Genomic DNA, 27,110 nt, shown 5'->3' with positions numbered 1-27,110 from the left:
CACACTGGACTAATCCCTGTGCAAGCTCCCACCTGCACATTTCAAGCCTTCCTGGGTCAACATTCCTGGGTCAACAGTACAAAGAGAGGAAAAGCTTCACCTGAACAGCTTCACCAGCACAGAGCTTCTTCTTGGTCTCCTGTTAATACAATATCCAAAGATGCTCAGTCTGATTGCTAGCTAAGGCAGGCACAAAGAGCACCAGTCTTCTCATAAAATTTGTGCAGTTAATACAGCACTGCTGGGTAAAACCTCATGGATTTTATAGCATACTTTAATGCTGTGTATTAAGCCATCTTTCTGTGGTCAGGATCCCAGAAGCCAAGAGATGTAGGTATGTGAGACATTGATGCCACATTTGTGCTCATTATGAACAGAAAGATCTGGTCTAAATATGGGAGGGAAGAGCAATAATTCATCTGGATACTGAGCAGTACTTGAAGTTGGGTTATTCCATCGAATTCATATCACTGCCCTTCAAGGCATGTGTCACACAAGGACTCTGGGAGAAATATGAGACAAAGACATCACAGTTTTCTTTTACTTGCAGTTATGCAAGGATAAAGCTTGTATCTATAATCCCTCTTTTTTACCCTGAGACCCGTCTGGCATTCTTGGGAAACAAGGGGAGCTCCTCAATGTGGCTGTGCTGCTCTGTCAAGGGCAGGGGTGCAGGGGCAGCCAAGCAGCAGGAGTGAACTTTCTGCTGGCTCCTGGCAGCAGCACAGGCAGCCTGAGCTGCCAGCTGCCAGCTCTGGGGAAGTGGGTCCCCAGAGGGGCCCCAAACAAGGGCCCCTCCTGCCCGTGGCAGATGGTGAAGGCTCCTGCCAGCCAGCAGCATCGAGAGCACCACTGAAGTGAGAGAGTGCTGCTGCCTGCACAGCATGGCTGGTAGAAAAAACCCTGTGTCCAAGTCTTGGCCACATGGGTGCAAGGTTTGCCTTTGCTCACTTCCACTTTCAGTGCTGGAGCTCACCCATCACTGGCCTTGTGTTCCTGCTAAGTTGGGTGCTCTGGCTCTGTGCCATGAAACATCCTCTCATGGTTTCTTCATACCTGTTTTTCTCTCTGTAACATGAGAGCAGTAAGACACATGCCACAAGAGCACTGTGATGCCTAACTCATCCTCATAAAATGCTTTGAATCCATCATGAAATGTTCTGCAAAAGTTCAAAGCATATCATCAATATTAGCACCAAATTTATTGTCTCTGAATGGTTCATGTCATTATCATTAAGCATGAATATTATTCTTTATTATGAATCCATGCTATATCTTTGAGACTTAGCACTTGTTCAGAGATGTTGGAAATGCTTTTCTTGTATATGCTCTTTCCCAACAATTTCAGAAAGATGTATGCACACCTGAAATGTTAGAAGTCAAAATTCTGTAATTTCTAATGCATAAAAGACTCCATCTGGCACACCTATATTTTTCAGCTATTATGCAAACTGAGAACTGAAATATTAACAAGTTTTCTGAGTAATTCATATCAGGCAGGATAATTTTTAAAGTTTTTCAGTGAGTATACTTTTCTTTCTGAGAAAAAAATTCTCTTGATGACTCTGAACATACTGATAGTTGCTGGAATTGAAATAAATGGATGGGTATCATTAAAATGACAGCAGATTGAAAAATTACAATGAGAAAAACACTTATTTGCATTTCAACATAAAAGAGCATGTCATGTGTTTCTTACCACCCTAGCTGGTGTTTCTGGGGCACCATGTGTGTGGGTAGGTCCTCTTAATGCAGAGGAGCAAAGAGGAGGGAGCATGACCCTGGGGCGAGCAGACTTGCGTAACATGTACCAGCATGTGTGAACATCAGAGACGTCTGAGAACTTGAAGCAAAGTGTGGACAGCAGCAAAAATTACCTGGATGGTAAAGAAAAGGAGTTGAGCACTTTGAACAAAGTGAGGAGTCAATACACTCTAGTTCTCTTTCCAGGTAATACGGATTTAAGCATTTTCAATGCCATCAGAACAGATGAGTTGACTGGAGCCTGTTCCTCCCTGCTGGCTGGACTCTGCTGAGCCTCTTACAGAAGCAGCCATCCCACCTCTATGTTTTGGCTGAGTCCCTATTCCAGCATTTCCACTGGCAAACTTCAGCTGAGCTGCTCACAGCTGCAGCCTTCACTTGCAGGATGTCTCCCTTCTTCCTGATGGATCCTTCTACTTTTGCTTCCCACCTCTGAGGTCAAACTATGTCTCAAGAGCAGCTGCTGAAGTGCTGAAAATGATCCTGGCAGGGAAAAGCACCATGTCTGGAGCAAGAAGATACATTGCATCAGCAAATTTACAGCAACAACTTTTTTTTTTTGCCATTTGGTACCTGCTAGAGATCATGTGTCAGGTTCTCTCTTGTGTAGGAAGAGAGCTGTGTCTGTCCCAGTTCCTGGCCCCCAGCACAGCTGATGATGTGGCCAGACAGAGCACAGAGCTGTGGCATGGTGCTGTGGCAGACGGGGTGACTGCTCCTGGAGGATCCCAGCTCCACCCTCTGCGCCAGCTGCCACTCTGCTGACACAGAATTACACTGGGGTTAGCACAGACCTTGCAGCTTCATGGGCTGCCTGATTTGATCCTGCCTGAATTTGCTTTGGCTTGCTCTGTGACTCAAATCTATTTTCAGCTAAAGAGAGGGGAGGTGGAGGAAGAGAGGGAGATGGTTGTTTGGGGGTGATCCTAAGGGTTTTCTTCTCCCAGTGCAAAACAGAACCTCTCTAACACCTGAATTCACTAGTGTCACAATTCACATCAATTTCTGACACTGCATATACAACAGGGATCTACATACTAACCCAAACTGTCCATACACTCACAAAGCATCAGTATATCACCCATGAAGCAACCAAGCCTTAGATCCATACTTCAGTAAGTAGCCTACCTGTCCTATGCCTCTTTGATCAGAGACAACCTTCCTGATGTCACCAAAAGCACTGCAAAACCAGACGGAATTGCTGTGCTGTTTAACTGGAAATAGATGTTGTCACATGAAGCAGTTGTCTCCTCTGCCTTCAGCATAAAGGAGCTAAACCTGACAGTCTGAAAGCAGGGAAAAATTGTAGCCTGTTTGTTCAGATTCATGAGGAAAAAATCTTAAATATTCTCTTTTATAAAATACATGATTAATTTTAATTATTTGTATCAGTATGGCTTCATTTCAAGGAATACCAATTGTAGTTACTGCACCACCCTGATTGTGTTGGAGAGGTTTAGGAAATGAAACTGCCTGGAGCCTCATTATTGACAAAAACTGTTTTGTATTGACAAAACCTCATTTATGTATCTCGACTGGGAGGAGCAACATACTAGTAAAAGCATTATCTGGACTATTCACTGATAAGTGAATTACATTTCTAATTTAGTTTTAATCACCTGAAGCACTAATAGAAACCTAAGGAGGGGTACTTATTTATTTTGTGTTTTTAAAGAAGAATGTCTCCTTCCCTGGACACATTCAAAAGCTGTCTGGACACAATCCTGAATAACATGCTCCAGGGGACCCTGCTTGAGCAAGTGGGTTGGACTAGATGGCCTCCAGTGGTCCCTTCCTACCTTATCCATTGTGATTCTGGGATTACAGAAAAACAGAAGGCAACCCAGGAGCATCCATTTAACTATACCAGCTCCAACCACTCATCTTCATTGTTTTTATGAGCTAGAAGATGATGGCTTTAATTTTGGCACAACCTAGGGGAGGTCTCAAAACTTCCTGTCATCCTGACTCTCACAGCCGGCTCTGGTTAGCTGGGATCCAGCAATCTGCTGGGTTAGTCAGCAAAGAAAGGAGCAAGAGGCTCCACTGTCAGTTCCCCTTGTCGTTTCTAAAAACATATTTTAAATAACACATTGTGGATATACTCATGACCAGGTTTTGCATCCAAACTGCAGGGAAATTCATGTTCTTATGCCTGCAGGGCTGTAAATCAGAAAATGCTTTAGTGTGTTACTTGCATTTAACAAATCACAAACAGAGGGTTTAATTTTGATCTCTGGTTGCTATTAAACCAGGAATAACTCCACTGTGCAGCTGTCTTGCGGGGTAGCTGGTGTGAAAGAAAATAATACCATTAATATCCTTCAGATCCTTGCACCCAGGTTCATCCATAATCTGCCACCTTACTTTGAACTGCACTGTTAAAAAATAAAAATTAACTCTTTTACTGATAAGCAAATCCTGCATGTTTTCAAAAAAACAAAGGAAGCAATTACCTCCCCTTAGCTTGAATACAGTAAAGGACATTGAAAACTTTAGGGGTGATAAAGGTGACCCAGCTAAACTAAAGCAAATTAACTCACTACAATCACTTAAATAAATAAATTCTGGAGCAGACTTCTAGCTTGCAAGAAATCATGTATGGCCAAAAAATATTCACAACAGCAGCTTGAAACCATAGTTTATTAATGCCCTTTACCCCACAGCAGGACACAAAAAGGAAACTGGCAAAACAGGGACATTAAATAATTATGACTTTTCTGACTGAAACATACATTATGCAGAAATACACCTCCCTTCTTTTGTGCTGAGGCTGGAGACACTGATAAAAAATGTGTTTCTTCCTTACCTCATTACTGGGGGGCATTACTGCATTGCTATCACTTGAGGTAAATGCCTGTCTGGCTTCACTGCAATGCATTTTTTAAAAATTCCACCATGAGGAGAGAAGGCTTTTGGCAGAAGGGGGAGTTTTTTAGGGAGGGGTAGGTGGTGGGAGGCAGGACATGGTGGATAATAACACTTAAAACAGTTCTTTTTTGTGTTCTGGGAGATACTATTCAGAACAAAGCCCTTCAGCTACATTTAGTCAAAACAGGAAAATCAACCTAAGCCATAGGCCATACAGACCAACAGTAATTTTAACTCCTGCACATACTTTTGGGGAACATAAGGAGCAGGCAGTGGCAGGAGCAAAGAGACCACTCTAGCCTCACTCACACAAAACCACACCAATCCCAAACCTCTTAATCCTCACCATCACACAGCTGCAGGTGTAAGATCTGAGGATGCCCCAAGGTTGACAGCAACCTCTAGTTCAAATAGTTTGGGTAAACATTAACTGTTACATACTTGGATATAAAGTTATATAATGGATTCTCTGGCATCAAAAGAGAGTTTTTGGGGAACTGCTAAAAACTCAGAATGGGTAAAGTACTTTATGAGTTTTGGCAAATAATATTAAATAAAATGCTGAAGGCAATAAAAATCATTGAGGATACATAATGTTACACAGGCTGAAATCTGCCAGATAACAAAATGATTTAAGGAGAGATTTTAAAAATGAGCCCATTCTTTCAAGATCACTAGTTGCCAGTGGTCTACACAGGGAAAAGGCAGGTCCTCCATACCGGGAATGCCAAAAATTTCCACACTTTTTTCTCCTTCTTCTGTGACACAGACTCTGTCAAAAAGGCCCATTTCAGAGGCTGTTGCAAAAAACCTGTCACAGAAGGTAGAGAAAGGGGCTGGGGCAGGGACACACTATCTCTGCAGCCATCCAATTTCATCTAAGGGTGTTTGCTGCTTGGTCCCACCATCTGGATGGAATTTGCCTGCTTTAAAGTGCCTCTACATCTTTTTTTTATTTTTAAAATTTCTTTTGCCTTTGAATACTCCTTATAAAACACATTCTGCTGGATTGAGACCAAAGACTGGCTTGACAGTGTGTCACATTAAAAAGCCCAAGTGACAGAGGCTGGAAAAGCATGGTTACATCCTAGCAGTGCAATTAAATTTCCCTGTCTAATTGTCCCTGTAACCAGCTTGCATTCTGTTTGCATTCCACCTGAAATCCCCTTACCTGTGATCCCTCCTTGGGATAGGAATTGGAAGGGTCTGGGTCTTCAGGATGTCTGCTCAATTTCCCCTGCATCAGCACTCACTGCATTTTGCAGTCAGTCTTCCCTTGTGTTTGTTTTCTTGCAGAAATGGAGCAAGTGCCACACACACAAACCCCACAACCCAAACCCTACAGCCAGTGGCTGAATAGCAGAATCATGCAAAACCAGACAATCCAATGCAAAACCATTTGCAAAGTCAGACCCTTTTCTTAGTCCTATTATTGTTCACCCTCCAATAATCCAGCCAGAGCTCTTTTCCTTGAGTACAGCACTGGTTTTCTTTCAGATGGAATCAGTCTCCTTTATCTGCACAGCTCCTTTCACACCTGGACACAGCAGCAGCCCTGACTGATGCAGGCTTGTGTGTGTCCTTCTTTCCCAGAAACTCATCCAGCCCCGGAGCAGGCAGTGGAAGCCACAGCACACGAGGGTGTTGAGGCATCACAGGTGTAACGCCTTGTTTCTGCCCCATACCCAAAGTACACTCAGATTAAACAGTCCCTGAGTATGGGACTGATAATGTTTGTTAAAACACTGGTTGATTCACAATAAAATACATGAACCACCCCATTGGGAAGTTAACTTCTGCTCAGATAAGCATGCATTGCTTCAGAAGGGAGAGCTCTATTAGGACCTAAGCCAGCCAGGTAAAAGGTTTTTAGGTCACTGAGAGTAGCAGGAGCTCTGTGGGTGCCCAGCAGGCACTGCTCACTGTGCAGCCCAGCCCCTTCTCCTGGGAGCTTTGCCACATTTAACCTAGGGAGCACAGCTCTGAAGGAGTGATTAAATTTCATGCTGTGGTTGCAAAGTAGGAATAACATGCAAAATGGGATTAAGTTTTAATATAATCTCCTATCTCACAGTCCTGGACCACCTAGTAATGTCAGTGAGATAATTCTAAGTTTATTATCATTAAAAAAGGCATCAAACTTCAAAGGAAAGCAAAAGAATACACTGGTGTCAAGAGCATACTGTACAACCAGTGAGTCAAAGTGTTACTAACTATATTTTCACTGTCTTCCACTGGCCCTGAGCTATTTCCCCAACCTCTGAATGGGCTGACACAGCCTCAGCAGGGCAGCAAAGTGTGGCACCAGAGGTCAACACAGCTCCATCCCAAGGGCAGCTGCTTTGTGTGAGAGGTAAGAGAACTCTGCAACTGGGAAGAGCTTCCCAAGCTGTGAAGGAAATTCTCAAAGAGAAATCTACACTGAAAATAAATCCATACTGGAAACTACTTCAGATGCAAGCAAAGAGAAGCAAAGGAGATTTATGTTGCAAACAACATTCCTGCTTTTTTCACCAAGTGGGAGCCCCACTGAATTCACAGGCTTTGCTGTTTAGTGCACTCTGGGGGTGCGGTAGCCAATTTTGATATCCTTTAGTTCTCAGAAACTGTGAACTCGGTCCTCCCTTCACTGTGCTAGAGAGTGTCCCCATGTGAACCCAAGCTGGGAATAGCAGCAACCACCTAACCCTACAAGCCTCCTCAGATGCCAATGCAAGAAAAAAATCAGGAGTTTTTTTGAACTTAACTGGGGAAACATACAGAAATACAGAACGAATGCAGTGCATTTAAATCCTCTCTAGCTACTTTTCCCCGTTTTGTTTTGGGGGTTTTACTGTTGTTTTGTTGTTGTTGTTGTTGTTGTTGTTGTTGTTTTGGGTTGGTTTGGTTTGGTTTGGTTTTTTTCCCCCTGAAGCTTGTGTTACCAGTTAAGCACCTAGGTCTCCTATCTACTTTACTTAGTTAAGCACCTCCTGTCTCACACTTTGGACAGACCCAGACCACATCTGGGCTGTGACCCTCACCCAGCCTCTTCAGGTCTGTGCAAGAGGCCACATTTGACCAAGGCACCACCTTTCAACACATACTTCATGGAAAGTCTGTGAAAAGCATCGGGAAGTGCATCCTTAAGTGGTCTGCTGAGTGAGGTCTAAAGCCCTACAGCCCCATTCTGACTCAGACTGTGCAGACAATTCCTTGAGCCTTAGGTAAAGTGCTGCTGAGCTGCTGGCAATGCATAGCCAGAACCTGCCGATCCTACTACTGACAACCTTCTACTCACAACTTTCAGGTCCTGAAGTCTTCCTGTTCTCAGCCTTCCTTGCCTGCCTGATTTCTCTGACTCAAAGGAAGCTCTGCTGGAAGTAAGCAGGGTTAGAGGAGTGCCACTGAAATTACATCAAGCTTTACAGAGTTTCATCCCTTGGTTCTGCAGGAGGATAGTCAAACGTAACACAGCACATACAGCTAAAATACGTGCAAAAAGTGCACATATTAGTGAGACCACTAATTCACAAAGCACTGTTTGCCTTAAAGAAATCACACAGAAAAGAGCAAGTTTGCCTTAATATAATGATAATTCAAAGCTTTTACAGAAGATGATCTGCACCAGAAGAATAAAATAGAGCAACAGAATGAAGTATCGTCATCCATCTGCGCTAGTTTTGTCCATCATTCTTGAATGAACACATTTCCCAGGGCATTTCTTCCCTAGCACAGTATCTCTAGTTTCACACCAACCTACAACTACACCATTTTTGAACATGTAACTTATATATAAACTTATATATAACTTGAGGTAGTCACCAGTCACCAAATAGGAAATGATGTTTCTTCTTGAAAGAGGTAATTAGCAAGGCTCTGGCTCTAAAGACATTGCAAACGAGATTTACTTCTCATTAGCCATCAAAGCCACAGTTGTGCCATAACTATAGAAGTACTTAAACAGAAATAAAACTTTAGATGCTTGTGGCACAACAGTTTGCTCTTCACAGTGGTTTAAAATGTATGCCAGCAGTTTATTATTTAAATATATTTTCATGAGGTGAATGCTACAGAAACTGCTGCATTCCAGTTACAAAGCAATGCTAAAGAAGAATTAACAATTACAGTTAAGTTGTGTATTATCATGTAAATGACAAGGGAATGTCACATGGGATTCTGTGCATTGTTCGTAGAGATAAATGCAGTGAACTATAAATACAAGTTCAATAGAGAGCCTTGACAGTTCAGCAGCTGAATGAAAGCTAGTCTTGCAGGCTGCTGGGACATTTTGAAATAAATACTCATACACAAAGATGCACTATCTAACATATCTAATTAATCAACCATTATTTTTGTTTGTAAAACTCTTGTCTTATTTAAAAACTACCCCAACCCCCCCAACAACACTAATGGCCAACAAAATTGTATTTATGTGAAGTTTAATCTAAATAATGAATATTAATAGACCAAAGACCTCCTGCAGGTCGGAATGCACATCCCTCCCTGAGTTCAAGGGAGGGTTAGTGCTCAGCACTGAAAACAGCACCTACTTGCACAGCAGCCACTGGGGCATGCTGCTGCCTTCATCAAGAGCTGCCTGTCCAGATGTAGAAGAGATTATGCTGCTGTTTGTTTATACCAGGATATATACTGGCATTAGGGGTCTAAAAAGGATTAGTTTATCCTTTGTCCATATTCTGGCATTATTTCAAGCCATACAATGGCCTCTTCTATGAAGACTGGTATATTTAAAAAAAGCAAGAGATGCCAATATTTTATTTTGTATGTCCACTGCTACTACTTCGCCCTAGAACAGAACTTCTGTAGGGAAACCCCCCCCCCCCCCAACTACTTCAGCATGATTAAAAAGCTTTCTTGTTCTTCAGTTCTGCCTCAATCTCTTCATTGCAAAGATAACCAAAATGGGAAGACAGTATGAACACCACTGAAAGCAACTGCCATCCCGGGACAAGCCTCTGGAGCAGGAACAGCTGACATGACCTGCCAGGTTGGTATCCAGTCCTAGCACCCAAAAAGGCTGACAGCTAGCCCTCACCAGCTCGGTCAGCTTGCTGAAGCTAACTGCTTCAGTTATCTCGGGGTTAGCCCAGGCAGTCCATTTTAGGCTTTGAAAACCAGATAAATGTCTATTCAGCTGAAGCACGCACTCTACTTTAGCCGCTCCAAGAGCTTTTCCCCTTTCAGGGACACCTAGGAATGAGAGTAGTGTTTGAAAGCTTAACTCTACCACTCCTTGCCTCAGAGGAATGAGTAAAAGTTCATTCTGTTCAGTGGAGTGACAAGCTGTGAAGTGGTGACCTCCATCACCCAGCAGGAAAGACCGAGGAGATGCATGCTTCCCTGTCAAAGCTCAGGCAAACATCCAGGCCACAGAAGGCAAAACATTAACACACTTTACTGAAATATCAGTTTCTTTAGTATGTTACAGAAAAGTTTATGAACATATACAATGTACATAAAAGGCAGACTTTGTAAAATAAAAAGGCCTTCTATAAAAAAAATATTAAAAAGTGAAAGTAAAGTGCATGAAACAGTTTTTCCTCCACTTTAACTATTGTGTCAAAGTCTTAGCACATAACAACATTTTTTAAAAATGGGAGATCTTCTTGTGCCACCCATTAGTCAGTTACTTTACTGGTGAGATTAAATTATGATGATTACAAGCAAACCCTTAAAAATCAGAGCAGTTTAACCCAATGAATCCACAAAAAACCTAAGAATATGGGCTTCCTATACGCTTCTCATCAACAAGATTTAACAATCAGTGGAAAGGTTCACTCTCGTTAAAGAAAACTGGTAGGAAACAAGTTTCATAAATAGGGCAGTTTTGCTAGTTAGGGGCTCCCCTATTGTGCAATCAGTTCTTGGTCTATGAACATCAACATTCATACTTAAATATGCCGTTGCAAAAGGAATAATATATAAAAAAAATTTCTGCCTGCCTTCGTTGGAAGGAAACAAGTTACTCGACCCCAATCCAGACAAAAGACGACTGCTTTCCTATGGGGTCTCTTATGAGGGCGAGTGCACGAAGAGAGTTAAGGAACTGAAGATGCTGAACCCTCTCATTTTTCCAACTCTGGGGGCAGCGATTGCGTTCTGCATCTCCAGAGTTCTTGAGAAAGCGAATCAATCGCTCCTCTCGACAGCCCCGGCAGGCAGGTAGCCCATTACTTCCCCCGTCCCCGGCAGTCGCAGCGACTGCGGGGGCAGCGACTGCGGGGCAGCGACTGGGTCAGCTCCGGCCCGCGGCCGCTGCCGGGCCAAGTCAGCCTCGCTGCCCGGGAGCGGAGGAGAGCCGGAGCGCTGCGGCCCCGGGGCGCTCAGAGCACGGCGGCCTGGGCGCGGCAGTGGGCGATGTGGCGGTGCACGAAGTCGACGCGGGCCTGCAGGAGCTCGGCCTGGCGCTCGGAGAGGAAGCCGAGGCGCGCCCAGAGCGGCTCCCGCGCCCGGTACCGGCGGCGCAGCTCGGCGGCGGCGCTGCGGCGGCGGTGCAGCTCGGCCACGCGGCGGGCCGTGCCCTCGCGGAACACGCACACGGAGCGCAGCAGCGGCTCGTTGTAGGGGTCCCACATGGAGAGGAGGCGGTAGCCGTGCACCAGCCCCGCCTCGTTGTCCAGGAAGACGAGCCCGCCGTCGGGGGCGCGGAGCAGGTTGCTGGTGGCGCGGCGCATCACCCGCGGGTCCCACTGCAGGCTGAAGAGGTTGCTGACCAGGCGGTCGAAGTTGGCCGTCAGGTAGTCGAAGAGGATCAGATCGCTCCACTGCACTAGCTCCACCAGCTGCGACGGCGACAGCCCGACCAGCTCCCCCGCCGACAGCGGCTGCAGCCGCCGGCCGGCGCCCGCCTCGGCGCCCCAGGGCGCGGGAGCCACCACGGCGGTGAGATTGTCCACCCAGCGGGTCAGGCTGACCACGGCGCCCTCGGCCCAGTGCGAGCCGCGCAGCTCCTCGCGCACCGGCTCCCACTGCCGCCCGCGGGCTTCCACCAGGGCGAGGACCATGGGCGGCAGCCGCTCCTGCATGCCCAGCACCCCGGCCAGGTGATACGAGAGCGCCTCGCCCTGGATCTGCTCCGGGTTGATGCCGTAGCGGACGCAGGCGCGGCTCCCGTCCGACAGCCGCGCCAGCCGGTTGGAGCTGCGCCCGCAGCCGCCCCGCTCCAGCGAGGCCACGCGGGCTGCGCGGGCGGCCGCCAGCCACGCCGCCGCCTCCTCCGCCGCGAAGCCCGGCGGCACCTGCTCCTCCAGCTCACGGCTCCAGAAGATGCCCCGCTCCACCGGAGAGGCGGTGTCGGCCGGCGGCTGCGAGTCGGTCACAGCGAGCCGCTCCTCACCGTCCCGCTCCTCCCGGTCCGTCGCCGCCGCCGGCACCGCCAGCAGCGTCCGAAAAGTTTTCTGCCCGCCGCCGCCGGACTCGCCCCGCACCGGCGGGGAGCGCCCCCAGCCCCATCGCCCCGGGGACTGCCCGGCGGGCGGCCGCGGCTCCGGCAGCGCCGCCGCCTCCCGCCGCAGTAGCACCGTCCAGAGCCCCGGCAGGGCGCCCAGCAGCAGCAGCCCCAGCACGGGCAGGGGGCCCGGCGCGGCCCGCCTCGCCCGCTTCATCCTCACGGCGCTTCACGCCGCTACCGCGGGACGCGGCGGCGGTGCAGCCCCGCCGCTCGGCCGCTCAGCGCAGCTCTGGCGCATGGCCGCGGGCCGGATCTGCCGCCCGGGCAGCGGCGACGGGAGCAGGCGAGCCCCGGCAGCTGCCCCACGCCGTGTGCGCCCAGCTCCGCCGGCGGCCGGGAGACACGGGCACCGCACCACGTGGGGGAGCCGGGGGGGCGCGCCCGGCCCGCCCCGTCTCCCGGCGTGGCCCTCCGCTTAAAACGGCGATGGCCCGCGCGGCGGGGTGGCGGTCCCACACGCGGCGGAGAGCCCCGTCGGAGAGGCGGAAGGGTCGCGGATGGCGTGGGAGCCGAGCCGGGCGCCCGCCCACGGGAAGGGAGAGCGCGGCGGCGCGGGCGCTTGGCCCGCCGGTTCCTCCTCGCCGCTGCAGGCAGCACAAAGGAGCCTGCACACCGAGGGAGGAAAGCGGGGAGGGGGAAGGGGAAGGCGGTACGCACGCCAGCGGGGCCGCCCCCCGCGCCGGTGCTCGGGCGGCCGCGGAGCCCCGGGCGCGACCGCGCCGCCTCCCGCCCACGGCCGCACGGCAGGGTCGCGCCGCGGTCAGCGGCAGAGCGGCACCACCTCCGCTCCATCACCCCGATCCTCGGCGCCGCGCGGGGCCGGGAGCCGGCAGGTGGTTGCACAAAGGGATCGCTGCAAGCACGAGCACCGCGCGGTGCACACCCGGACAGACACCTGTCCCTCGGCAGCGGAACCGGACCCACCCGCACAGCGCTGCTTGATGCCGGCGCTCCCTGCCCGGCAGGGCCGCCGGTGACCGTGGGCGAGGCGCGGTGGTGAGACCCCACGGAGCTTCGGTGGGGGCTCGCCTGCAGGGAGGGCAGCGCCCTTTGCGTCCATTGTCACCGGGATGTGCGCGGTGCTCGAGCACCAGGTGTGTCACGGACCAGCTTTGCCTGGCATTTTAACCCTCTCGAGAGGGGTTAGCCCCCCTCGCGGGATATCCTGCCCGAGGGAACGGCCGCCAGCCTTTCTTTTCAAGTTGTGTCTCTGTGAGGTGTTTAGAAGAGTAGCTATTGCTCTATTCCCCCTTTCAATTTTTCTGCCTTCTCAAGCCAAAGATGCTTAGCTCTGCTCTTTCAGTATTTTACTGGGCATTTCTCTTGCAGAGAACACGTTTGTGAGCAGAATGAGATTAAACACCTCTCCCTTTTGCTATCATTGTCGTGGCTATCCTCCAAAGTAGTTATTGAAGTTGGATCAGTGCAGCCAAACCACTGCACACAGAATCTTAACTACTGCAAAAGATAAAAATTCCCTTTCTCGTCTCTTGAACTCTTTCTGTTCTTCTGAGGCATCACAACAACTCTGTTTTTCAGCCACACTCCAGTCTTCCAGATTGTATGGAATACAGTTTATTTTCTTTTAATATAAGTATTAGGGAACTCTTTATTTTTCACAGTTTTGTTTAAAACATTCAATCTCGCCTAACACACCTTAACAACCCACAGATACACACACACAGTTATACACAAAAAAAAACCCAAAACAAAATAAAATTTAAAAATACCTTAAAAAACCCCCAAAACCACCACAAACAACGCAAAGAAAACGGGGGGGGGGGGGGGGGGAGGATAAAGCAGAAGTCGAATTCGCTTTTTTGCCTGTCTTCTGCCTCAAATTCCCGGGCAGAGCGCAGCGGGCGCCTCCCCGCCGCTCCGTGCGGCCGCGGCCGTGTCGCACCAGCACCTCCTGCCGCTCCCGGCTCCGCGCTGCAGCCGCCGGCGGCACCGCCGGCACGGGGCGGAATCATAATAGCGACATAGATTCGGGTCCCGAGCTGTTCCCACCCTGAAGCCTTATTGCCAGATGACGCTTTACATTTTCGCCCTTTGAAGCCACAGGAGCTGCGCGGTGAACGCCAGGTTTGCGATTTGGAGCTGGTGATTGCTACACTTCACAGTGGTCGATGAGAACAGTGCTGTTACTCTGAGCAGAAGGCTTTTATCCAACAGTATTTTTACCCAAGAAATGACAAAGAATTGCCTCTGTTCTCTGCCACTTTCTAGCTTGAAATAGGTTTAAGAAAACTCCTAGCTTGCTGGAAAATTATTGAAAGCAAAAAACTAATTTTACACCATACGTAGGTTGGACATGTATTTTGCTTTATATGAATTTGTGTTTCTTTCAGGTGAATTATGTTTCTAGTGAGCATCCAGCTGCCAGTGTCTGCGCTGGGATTTCACCCCAGAGAAGAACCATTGCCATGGATAAGGACACTAGATTTCGTGTTATTAAGGTGGACATAACCTCCAAGTTATGCATGACATTAATTTCAATTACAGCTTGCCTCTTGTAAGTTAGGCAGTTAATCAACAGGCTATACTGTGACTACACCCTTAAATCAAAAGCTGGGAAAACATCACTTCCCCCAAATACTCTGCCTCCTCGCTGCACTCTTTGAAAGGAATACAAGCCAGAGTTTAGCTGAGCCAGCCCTCTGGCTAATAATCCTGCCTACAAGCTGCAATATTTTTAAAACCAGACAATTGGTAGAGGGTTAAACATCAGCCAAACTGTTCAATTTACAGCATGTTAAGCATTCCTGAAACTGTGATCACTGATATATTTGGGTCAATCAGATGTCTTGTTAGTGCTTTGCAGACATTGCAATGAGCAGCTCAGAGATAAAGGAGAAAGTCTCCAGGCTCATAGCCCTGTACTGGGGAAGGGAGTGCTGGCTACTGTCCAGGCCCAGAATCCTAGCAAGAGAAAAGATAACAAAATAATTTCTGGCTTTCCCATGTTGTTTCTTACATTGACTTGATTTTAGCTGCCTGACAAAGCTAGGCTCACAGAATACCTGACTGCTGGTGTTTCACACTGTTTTTAGTCTAGTGAAGGTTTTATTCTGCTCATTCTCTTCCTGGCACCCCAGTACCCACCTTCTCAGTAAAGTGGAGTGTCTCTCATTGCAGACAGCAATTCTTCCCAATAAAGGCAGAAGAAACAGGAACTGAACAGAGACTTGAGGATTTCTCCCCTGCAGTGAAAATTATTTTGCATTCAAGACAAATGCCAAACTCTAATGGGCTTTGATAGGATTAGGATCATGGAAAAGCAGATGGGGACTTTATTTTTCTGGACACTGTATCTATGCTGGAGTTGAGTGGCCTTGCTTCTGCTAACAGTCTCTGCTTGGCAAGGAAGGCTGGCAAACCAGGCACAGAGTGAGTCTCTATTGCACCAGGGCCTGAAACTATTAGCACCTCCAAAGCACCCAGAGGTGTACCAGTGCTCTCCAAGGCAGCAAGGAGCCTGCTCCATGGCTGGAGCTGCAGCTGACAGAGGGGATGCATCTGTAGCCTGCTGCAGGGAGGACTGTTCCAGCCATGAGCAGGCGCCCTCTGGCTCAGGCGAGTTCTGGCCTGTGCTAACATTGCATATCTTTGAGTGATGCTCTCCCACAGCTCAAGGCTTCAGTACAGCGCCTCCGCCCCCACATCGCAGAGGCATTGCATGGGAGTTATTTCCCAGCACAGACCTTTTTGGACAACCAAAATTACTCAGCCCCCTCCAGTAATTCCCAGGCTCATGAAATTTTTTCTCCCTTCACTGAGTACTGACAGACACTTTCTATTCAACATTGGTTTTACTGCATACTCAAAGCCACACCTAGCACATCTCAATGCCAAGTTACCCAGTCTGGTGACTGCCACATCAACCACAGCAGGGCTGTGAGCTCCTTTCCTGGAGACTGCAGGGGCTGAGCCTGAGCTATTGCTTCATGGGGATCTCTCTCACTAGCACAACACATGAAGCCCTTGTAAATACTCTACACTGGGGTTCAGGATCCCAGGGTAGGATGGGAATAGAGTCCTTTTATTCTGCTCCAGCACATTTTTTCTACATTTCATTTTTATACAGCTTGTTCCCACCTTGAGTACTTCTCTAGCTCTATCTGCACTCTTTCTTCTTTATCAGTCAGGTTACCAAGCACCTCTATTTCTATCCAGCATTTCCCCAACTGTGCATGAATAGCTTGTTCCCACCCCTGTTTAGCACCTTTGGCTCCTGGCAGTGAGTTAGTGCCAGTGAACTCCCAAACCAGTGAGAGCCATTTCTAAAGGGATCTCTTGAGATTGCTGTTGGGAGAGGAGCACTGAGTACATGGTACAGTGTGCCTCCACCTGTGGGACTTGGGTCTGCTGTGAAAGCTGCTGCAGACAGGCTGGAGCAAAACCATGCCCCTGCTTCCTCAGTGCTGCACTCTCCTGTCACTTGACATTTCTCTCTTTGCATTTTGAGTCTCTGGGTTGGGGTGAATGTGGGCATCAGGAGCTTCTATCAGGGCAGTATCTATTCTCCTCACCCTAGTAACCTACACTGGTTCATTTGCAGGGCTCTTTTTCTGCTGCAGGCTCAAGATCCTCTTGCCAGTGTAGCCTGTGTGTTTCAATTCCTCCTGTTGCAAGGAAGTTACTTAGACTAGCTGGCTAGGGGTGAAGAGTTGTGCCTGCAAAGCTACATACAACAGGCTGTTGGGGTTACCTTCAAACACTGCTAGTGCCAATACAGCTTGTTTCTCCTGGGGAAAGGTGGGGAGTTTGGAATAAACCATACAGGCAACAAGTTAGTGTGCAAAAAGCTGCTTAGTTTCACGGTAGTTATTCTCACACTGGGAGTGCTTGGTACAAACCTATCAGCAGCACTGCCCATGTGTATGCCTGACTGGCTCTGTCAAGGTGGATTTGTATTTCTCAGCCTAAAAGATGCATCCCTCATGATGAGATTCCAGCAACTGAAGGGCAGGATTTGCAGCTGGTTGTGACTGGGGGAGGGCTGAAGAAGTTAAGGTGCTCTGCATTTCATATCAGGGAGGTGTACTTTAGAGATGTTACCCTGCAGGCGTGTTGGCAATTTTTGGAAGTATTTGCAAACTTGTCTCAGCCTGGAATAGAGAAATCTGGAAGCTTTACTGTTGCTTTGACTCTGTTGTTGATTTCACAGAAAAGCTCTCAGATATATGGGACTATATAAAGATTTGTTTTGTTTTGTTTTGTTTTGCTTTGTTTTATTTTGTTTTGGTTTTTTGTAGACTTTTTTCAATCTGATGTACCATGCAGAATATGAAGCTAGGCAATTTCTGTACATATAATGGAACCTATATCTCCTGTGCTCTGGGACTCTCTGTTTTTAATATCAAAGCAATAAATGAGTAAGTACTTGAGCTCTTGTGCCTGGCTCTCAAAAGTGTTCATAAGATATGTCAGGTGCCTGATGATGCAAAGTCTTTTAGGGGATATTTTCTCATCCCCATTAAAAGTGAGCAGAAAAGATGGAAAGACATTTGTGTTATGCTCAGACTGACGCTCTCAGGGTCTCCAACAAGCAGACTCTGCAGAGCTGTCATGAAAGAAATAAATTGAATTGATAGGTCAGCAGCATCCATTATACAAATACAACCCAGCCTCTCCCGACAGCTGATGATTAAGCTGGGGGGATTTTTCATGTGAGCAACATCAGGCATGATGGCCTTGCTTTTCATGGCTTGGGGGAAATCCTTGGCTGATCTGAACTGGCAAAGCTGCACAGTGGTGAGCTGCTCACTGAAACTCTCAGCATGCACATTAGAACAGTTCTGGGAGATCACCACTCACCCTCAAATACAGTCCATTCTAGAGGGAAACATTAGCCATTTGTGTATGTTAAAAATATACCTTTTTTTGAGATCAGGAGGTAAAGAGGTTCAAGACCTCTTGAAGTGAAACTGCTGAGGTGATTTAGGGAGAGAAAAGGTAATTACCCCTTGAGAGGATAAATAACACATTAGGTAATAGCCTCTGTTTTCAAGTAGGGTGTCCTGAAAGCTAAGACACCATGGCCTACAATATTGATGTCAGTTATATCAATAAGTTTTCTTCTCTCTTCCTTCAGGCTGCCAAAACATGTGAGTGAAGAATATTATTCAATACAGTAATTCTAGGAACCTGCCCTGTTGTAGCAGAACAGAACAGAGAGGAGAACTCCAAATTTAGTGTCTTTCCAGAAGAGAGAAGGTCAAACCACCTTGATAATAGCCCATGGGCCTTCTTTCCTCCTGACCCTCCTGCAAAGCCATGAGTTTTTATGTGGAGAAATATGTATGGTTTGGAAAGATACTGTCTTTAGATAGAGAGCCTCCATCACCTTCTGGTAAGCTGTGCCAGGGGTTAAATACCATCACTATTAAAAATATCATCATTTTAATGTGTTCTCCAGGCACTTAGCTCTGTGATGGGCCCAGTTAAAAACTGAAGTGGACCAGACTTGACTAGAAAAATAAAGTCTAAAGGTAGAGTTACTATTGTCACAGAAAGAAAAAAAAAGGTCATAACATTCAGCTTCTACTGCAAAAATACACCCAGGACACTTCTTAAAAAATTTTCAGCAAGTCCTAAAAAGCTGCAGCTTTTCCACTGCCAGTGAAACTGTTCTAATAAGTCTTAAGGTAAAACCCCCAGCTGTGCCAGTGGAAATCCAGATGTTCAGTTGTCTCTAAGTGAAGCAGAGAAAAGGACCAGCTTAAACAGCAAACTGAGTTTCCAGCCCCCTAAGACCTTCTCTCTCATGTGTTGCCTGGAGAGGCAGCTGAGTTCTTTCCAAGGCCAGAGGACCCTCTTTGGCTGCCAAGAGTGCTGAAGGGGGAAGACACAGACAAAAAAGAAATTTATGAAATCCCTGGACATTTGCTTTTCTTCCTCCAGCCTCTCCCCTCCTTGAAGGTATCCTCTGCCCCTACATGCAGCTGCCAGGTGAGGCAGTAAGGAATTTGGAGCAGTGTCCCAGTCCCTCTCCTTTGACCCACAGGTCCTGCCAGAGGAAGTCTTACACTGTGCCTGCATGGTGCAGGGTTTCTCTGCTCTCTGTGCCTCTTACCCACACAGGCATTGGAGGGAGCCCAGAGCTTGTCCATAGGGGCATCCCTGGCCTGACACTCAGGCAGTGAGGGCTGTGCAGCAGCAGGCAGGGTACACATCATCATGTGCAACATCCTGAAGGATACAGGATACAACCTCCAGGCACACGTGGGGAGCAGCCCTACCTCTGGGGACAGGTACAATTCCATCTCACGTGACAGTATAGTCCTTTGCATCAGGCCACACAGAGGCTCACTCCTCTCTCATGAGGGCTCTTCCTTTTCCACATTCTCTAGGGTTTTATTTTATTCAATTTTAAGTGACTCAGATGATGAGATTTGCACTCCTCCTCACTCTATCCAGCAGATGTCTCTGCTGGAAGCCCCGACTGTGGCTGCAATACGTATTGTAATAACTATTCTACACATTCCTGCTCTTGGGAATGAGTTATTGACTGACACTTTCAGACTTCAAACAAGAGTAAGGTCTATCTCTTACTGCTCTTCCTTGTGGCAGGTTGATGAAGTCACAACACAGTTCAGGAGGGATCAAAAGAGACTTCAGAGCCTTGGGACAGGTAAAGGAATATGGAGCAGACGTTATCTTCTCACCTATCTTTCCAGTTGCAAGCAGTGACTTTGGAAGAAACAGATGGGCCCAGTTTATGACATACATGGCTCTGGGGCTGGTGTAACCACCAAAACGTTGGAGATCTTGACAGGGGAAGAGCCTACATAGCACCTGGCATCAGGAGGGTTTCATTGTTCTCAAAGCAGGAGGACTGTCTTCACTCAGGAGCTAGTGGGGCTCAGTGGGAGCTAGACTTGAAGAGGGAGAGGAATAATGCCAGGCTTGCCTGTGACAAGCTGTGGGATGAAACACCAAAGTTAGAGAGATGGGGACCTAGTGAGGGCCCTCAGCAGGTCACTTTGAGACATCCTGGCTACACTTCAAACTTGAGCAATGCAGTTGGCATGCCTGAGGGGTGGGATGTATCCAGAGGGACCTGGACAAGAATTGGGCCAATGGGAAACTCATGAGGCTCAACAAAGCCAAGTACAAAGTGCTACAGCTGGATCAGGGCAACCCCCAACAACAATACAGGCTGGGGGATGAACAGATTGAGAGTAGCCTGCAAGACTTGGGCTGGTGGATGAGACCCTGGATATAAGAAGATATTTTCAGCTCAGAAAGCCAATCGTGTCCTGGGCTGCATCAAAAGAACCATGGCCATTAGGTCAAGAGAAGTGATGCTGCCTCTCTACTCTTATGAGACGCCCCCCCGTCAAATGCCGTGTCCAGCTCTGGGGTCTTTGTCACAGTAAAGACATGGACCTGTTGGATAGTCTGAGGAGAGACATGAAGGTCATTGGATTTCCCATTGTGAAGATGGGCTGAGACAAAAATTGGGATTGTTCAGTCTGGAGAAGAGAATGTGCTGGGGTGACCTCATTGTGGGCCTTCAGTAGCTGAAGGGGGCCTATGAGAAAGCTGGAGAGGGACTTTTAGCAAGGGTGTGTACTGATAGGACAGGGGGAAGTGGCTTTAAACTGAAAGTGGGTAGGTTTAGATTGGAAAAAAGAAAGAAATACTTCACTGTGAGGATGGAAGGGATCACCCAAAGGCACAGGAAGGGGTCACCCAAAGAAGCTGTGGCTGGCCCATTCCTGGAATTGTTCAAGGCTAGGCTGGATGTGGTCTAGCTGCATAAATGATGCTCCCTGTCTGAGCTCAGGAGCCCAGGTTCAGTCCTTAGCACACTTTTATGATTAGCCTAAATTAAGGCTCAAGTGGGCTAATGGGTTTGTGTCTCTGCAGCTTCAGTGATGCATGCAGCACTGCTCCTTGGGCAGTGGAGATGCTCCTTGTCAGGACTCTTACGTCTGACAGGGTGTGAAGCAGAAATCAAAACACACACACATGCACACATCTGAGTCATGAAGGTGACCCAGTTTTGAAGGTCCAAGCTCATGATTTTTCTGTGATTAGGGTTGGTGACATTGAGAATTTTCCCCATTGCACCCTCTACATCTTAGTGTGACCATTCAAAATTCTAAGCCTGATTAACATTCAATAAATGTCTTATTGGTGACATATTTACTTATCTGGTATTTCTGTAGCATTCTCTCAGGGAATAAATAAAAGGTCAGAAGCAAGCAATAGTTATTGCATGCAATTTAAAAGGAACTCTGAAAGGACCCTTCCAATTTTAAGGACTACACTCAGGAACTAGATCTGCCCTATATCTAAGTGTCCCGAACATTTTTATATTCAATGAACTTTATTAAAAATACCATGATGCTTTTTTTCAAATCAAAATGTGTTTTAACTAAATGAAATCCAGTTTACCTACAAACAGGAAAGCCTCTTAGTTACTGCATAACTTAAGTGGCCCAAAGCAATACTTGAGGTTCTTGAAGCTGCAAAGTCTGTGGCTGCTGCTAAACAGCACAGCAGGAAGAGTAACACTGCTGAGTGGCTGGAGCTCTGGGCTGTAAAACTGCAAGATAAGGATAATTTATAGTTCTGCTGTAGCTAGGCTGTATGCCTTCCATGTGCTCTGTAGGATAAGCCTCTTCCACCGCGCTGGGCAAAGAGGGGCTGCTTGTTCTGCTCCAGAACCCTGAGGCAGGTTCAGGAGTCCTGGCAGCCAATTTATAGGCAGTGTGTCTTCCATCAGGAACAATGAAATGCAAAAGCAGGAGTCTCTCTCTTAACCTTTCTTCCATCCAAGAGTTTGGCAAGACAGTGAATGTAGGTGTTTGTTTCTCTAGTTGGGCCTGTGCATTTCCCCTCTGCAACAGTGGGTGAGACATTTAGCTAGCCAGTGCCTTAGTTTCTCCACTTGCAGAATGGGATGCTGTGGAGATCAGTTACTTGATAATATCTAATGAGGTCTTTGAGTTCTCTTTGAGAGCTAGAAATTGCTGGTGGACATTCAAGACAGTCAATGCAGTAGAATTTTGCTATACACTGTCATTTCACATAACTTCTGGTTTATGTAGGTCTGTGTCCTTCTCACTGATCTCAAACTAAAGATTGGAAAAAGCCAGAAATTTTGAGGGATAAATGAATTTCACTGTCTTCCAGACCAGCTACTGTTCCTTCAGTTTTCATCTGTACCCAGTCCCCCATTTTATCCCATTTGAACTTCTCCAGTATGTGGGTGGAGAGGAAGAGCAGAACAGACATAACAGAGAAAAACCTTCTTTCCTCTGGGAAGCTGACCAACATTTTTGTTTTAATTTAGCCTAGTTTCCTTGTGAGTGACTTTCTGCCTAGCTGTTGAACTTTCTGTAAACAGTTTAGTGAGAGTCATAAAACAAATCCCTCAAAGAAAAGAAAAATAAACACAGTCATGAGTTACTGAAGTGAACTCTCTTCTCTTCCTCCTGCTCTTTGTTAGGCATCACAGAGCTGTTTTTCAACTTAGTCACAAGAAAACAGACCAGGGACATAAGAGAACACAGCACAAACAAACAAATGCATCATACAGACAGTGTGTGTATAAAAAATATACTATATTTATATAGTGTATATATAAATATATATATATATTATATTTTTTAAGCTTTGAGATAGATTTGAATAGACATCTGAACTTCCCAGATATGGAGTGACAGTAGAGATGGATATTAAAGTAATCTGTCCCAGAAGAAGTGGCAAGTCGGTGGTACGGAGGAGCTGAGCTGGTTCTGGGCTGGACAAACAACTGCATGGGCCCATGTGCTGTGTCAGCTCCTCTGTTCAGATCACCAGGACCCACCTGTATCCCACCCTGCCTTCCAGTCCTCACCTTAAAATTGTCTTTAAGTTTGGCATTGGGATGTTGAAACCACTGAGGCAGATACAGGTCCCTTCACAAAGTCCATACCAGAGTCTATTATTATGGAGCAGAACTAAGTGTAGGGAAATACATTGCATTTCTCTAGTTGCCTTTTTACAGCTTTCTCAAATTAAGCACCAACAAGGGGCAATTTGGCTTTGTAGGGGTCACATCACCATGAACCTGCTCCACACTCTGTGCTGCTGTGTTATGCCAGTGTATGGCCAGGCAACCTGAAGCAATTATCTGAAATTACTTTTGGTGCTCTCTCTCTGCCTGCTAGAACAAAGGACAAGGACAAAGCCTGTATAAAGACCTTGGACCTTCCTTCTGTATATCCTCTCATCAGGAGCTGCAGCACTCAGGAGCCCACACAAGGACTTTGAGAACTTCCTGCCTCCTGCTGCCAAAACCAAAGAAAGCACAATATTTATTAAGTTAAATATGCAATGTGAGGATGATGCTCAGGCCCTGATTTAGACTACAGCTGTGACATGCTCAGATGAACTCATGTTATGAATTCTGACCGGGAAACAAAATAATATTTAATGTGCAACACCCATCTTACTTGCTTTATTATCTTCAACATCAAGGTTGAATCTGCTCATGGTCAAATGCTCTGAAATGTCAACAGTTGTTTAGATGCTGACAGTGGATCACTAAGAATCTCTACTTAAACACAAGCTATTCCATGATTTATTGTTTTTAGTAGGGCTTGATGGTCTGAATACCAACATAGCAGTAAACAGCTCAGCTCTCTCAAAACTTGTCTCGATGAGACTTTTTCCCCACCTTGGATGAAGAAATCCTGCATCCAGGTAATTTATGAAGATGTTGAAGAGCGCAGGGCCAAGGACGGAGCCCTGTGGAACCCCACTGGTGACAGGTCACCATCTGATGTCCCCCCATTCACTGTAACCCTTTGTGCCCATCCTGTGAGCCAGCTGCTCACCCATCCCCTGATGTGTTTGTCCAGATGTGGGCTGGACATTTGTGTTTATGGCTGTCACTGTCAGTGGGGAAGTCAAAACCACACAATCAAAATCAGTCCTCATGATGAGAGGTCTACAAATTGGGATGCCAGATTTGAGATGAAATAGCAAAAGCCTTCTGTACACATGTACTCAGTGTCCAGAAGCCAAAGGGAGTCAAGTGCCAGCTGAGATGTTTCTTGGAGCTCAGACCCTTTGACATTCTGTATTCTTGGATGCAGCTGACTGGATGCAGCTGACACAGGAGTGCAATTGGCAAAAAGATGACATCATCTGGATCTGGACCTTTAAAATAAAACAGCAGAAGATGAAATCAACCTTTGCTCCAGAAAAGTTGGTAAGAGTTCCCTTCAGGCAGCCTTAGTAGAACAGCTGTGCTATTAAATTTCCAAAATATTTCTGTTGGTGGAAATTCAAACATTGAGTTTAGCTTGTGTATGAACTTGGCTGGTGAGGGGGCAATTAGCTGGGCAATTAGGCTGGCTGGCAAGGAGGCAGGAATAAAAAATCATTTTTAGCTTGTCATGTACAGAAGGGAGCTCAGGGAAGGGAAGATGAATCCACAGCTGCCCCCTGCCCTTGCCAGGGGTAAGTCAGCAGCCCTGTGCTAATAAGAAGCTTGAGCTGAGGATTTCCAATGTGCAGTTTCCATAAGTGGTTGTATGTCTCTAATCTTTGTGAGAATCTGCCTGTATGGGTCTTTATTTAGGATCTTTTTAGGATCTTTATTGAGGATCCTCTTTAGGATCTTTTCAAATCCTCATTAGGATTTTAGATGCAGCTGGAGCTTTCCCCCTCTCAAGCCATGATTTGATTTTCACAATTGCAGTTCTGCTGTGCAGCATCAGACAATGCTTGAATGTACATCTTGATTTTGCAAATGTTTTTACATCCCCCTTGGTTTTTACCGCAGGCTCTAATTTGACTTGCCCAGAAATGTGCACATTCTCTGATAGCCAGGGAACCTGGAAAAGGAGAAGATGCAGATCACCTTACCTGTCAGTCCTTACTAGTTACTTGTGCATCTGGTTGATGGCTTAATAGGCTTCACTGTGGATCCTAGCAAAGCTAGAGAGACACAGTGATGGGAAATGTTCAGATAATAGAAATCCCAGCTAGAGACCCTTTGTAAAGGTCAGGTATTGTCCACCATTCATTTGTCTGCCCAACAAATGGGCCTGTAATTCCTGCTCTGCTGCAGACCTGCTTTGTGCTGTGCCAGCCTTATCAGCCTCTGGAAGAGTCTCCACAGGGAAGCCAGAACATTTGCCTGTGCTTTTCCAGAGCAGTGGCTCTTCACTGCTGCAGCAACAAGCTCCTGCACTGTTGCACAGGGCTCTGGCAGTGAGGCTTGGGGATTCCCAGAGCTGATCAACATTTTTTGCTTCCCGAACCACGACTTACCCAACTTCTCAGCCTTGCTTCTATTGTTAGCCCTCTTTTCTTTCGGACTCTCAAGACAGTTCAAGTGAGACACTTTCACCCTGAGGATTTTACTAGTTTCCCCTTTGCCAGAAACATTCTTTCATGTGTGAAGTTAAAGGAAAAAAAAAGGGAAAACACAAAAAGATACTGCTTCAAGAAGTGGTAATAAAAAGAAATCACCATAGTATGGCCAACAAGCTCTTTATTGAAATTCCTTTCTCTCAGGGGTTTTCCCTGAGCAACATAACCCATGAGTATTCAGGAAATATTCATCTAAACCCACAAAAAAACACAAGTGGGTAGAAACCAGGAAAATTGTTTGCATTTGGCACCACACTTCTTATTTTAATCTCATGAAAAGTCCCAGGACTGAGATTAGATTTTCTTCTCTTTGAAATTCATGAGGGTCAAAAGTAGAATTTGAATGAAAAAGTGTTAAAATTAAAAAAGCACTGTATAAAATGTTCTGTTTGCAAAATAATTACTTCCAATTTAATTTAATTTTCTCCATTTCTAAAATTATCTGCATTTTTAATGTAATTTCTCAATACATGGCTAGCATGAACTGCTGCTTCTGATATATTACAATATGACATAATACAGTAGCTAATTAAGCTACTGAAGTAATAAGAAATTTTTCTTATTTTAGTGCAATTTAGTGAAATGTATAATGTTAATAATTAGCAGTAGCAGTTACTTAGAGCTAGTTAAAACTTAATGCTATATTCCCCAGAGTACTTCATCCTATTCTTTCAATCTGTAGTGCACTGTAACAGATTGACACATTGTACAGCCTAAATAATTTGAGTGCCAGGGTGAGTCAACAGCAATGTTTTGCAGAAAGCAGTGCTAATAATGCTGTAAGAAATAGCTTAATATTGCTGGTACTTTGTGCTTAGCTCATATCTTCCATCCCTGTACCAGCAGACTCTTTACTAAGGCAATTAAATATCCATTCACTACTTCTGGTTTTCAGATACACAACCAGAGGCTCAGACCTGAGGTAAGCACATCCCACCCTAAAAATCACCCTGACAAAAGCATAAGGATTACTGCTGTGCCAGAGGATGGCAAAGGTCCCTTCCTCTCTCTGTCCTTGAAAGGACAGGTAGACCTAGAGAAATGAGATGAGATGCACAGAGATGTTTGCTTCTTCCTCACCTCTCTTATTCACCCTCAGCTATGCTGCTATTCCTAGACACAGGACCTAAATCTGAGCCACAGGCATTTACATGGCTTGATATTTTTATAGCAACAAAAATGAGTTTCCCTTTAGCCAAAAGTGGCTGGAATCCCAGGTCTGGAATTGTGCTGATGGAGTAATGTCTGGAAGGAAAAAAAAAGGAAATCTCAAACATGGAAACATTAAACGCTATGGCAACAAGAGAAGAAACAAACGGGGCTTAAAGACACAGGCTAAGCATCAGTTTAAGCAGTGAGAACTAGAGAGGGGGAAATATCAGCATTTTATAATGCTGTGTTTTATCTCAAGTGAGAAGGTAGGATCCTACACCCAACAGAAGTGTATATCTGCTAGAGGGAGACAGGCAGCATCCTGCTGCAGGCTGCTGGCTTTCCTGAGAATCCCTTCTGGCCACTCAGCTGACATTACATGTGAGTTCTTCTCACATTATCCTTTTTTCCTGAGCCCTCTTTCCAGTCATGTGCTGGAAATGCAAAGCATATCTCTGTAATTTGTTAATCCAGTGCTAGGAGTTGG

At 46.4% G+C, this 27,110-nt stretch overlaps 1 protein-coding gene across 1 annotated transcript; it reads right to left on the bottom strand.

Annotated features, from left to right (window-relative positions):
* Positions 1-10,010: 10,010 nt before the first annotated feature.
* FJX1 (four-jointed box kinase 1) lies at positions 10,011-12,700 on the bottom strand. Its single transcript, XM_036384995.2, has one exon. It carries the CDS (start codon positions 12,240-12,242, stop codon positions 10,962-10,964), a length of 1,281 nt encoding a protein of 426 aa, XP_036240888.1. The 5' UTR covers positions 12,243-12,700; the 3' UTR covers positions 10,011-10,961.
* Positions 12,701-27,110: the final 14,410 nt, after the last annotated feature.

Source organism: Molothrus ater, chromosome 6, assembly GCF_012460135.2.
Source record: "Molothrus ater isolate BHLD 08-10-18 breed brown headed cowbird chromosome 6, BPBGC_Mater_1.1, whole genome shotgun sequence".
NCBI lineage: Eukaryota > Metazoa > Chordata > Aves > Passeriformes > Icteridae > Molothrus > Molothrus ater.
The sequence above is the reverse complement of the archived record's forward strand: the minus strand, read 5'-3'. Positions and strand labels throughout refer to the sequence as shown.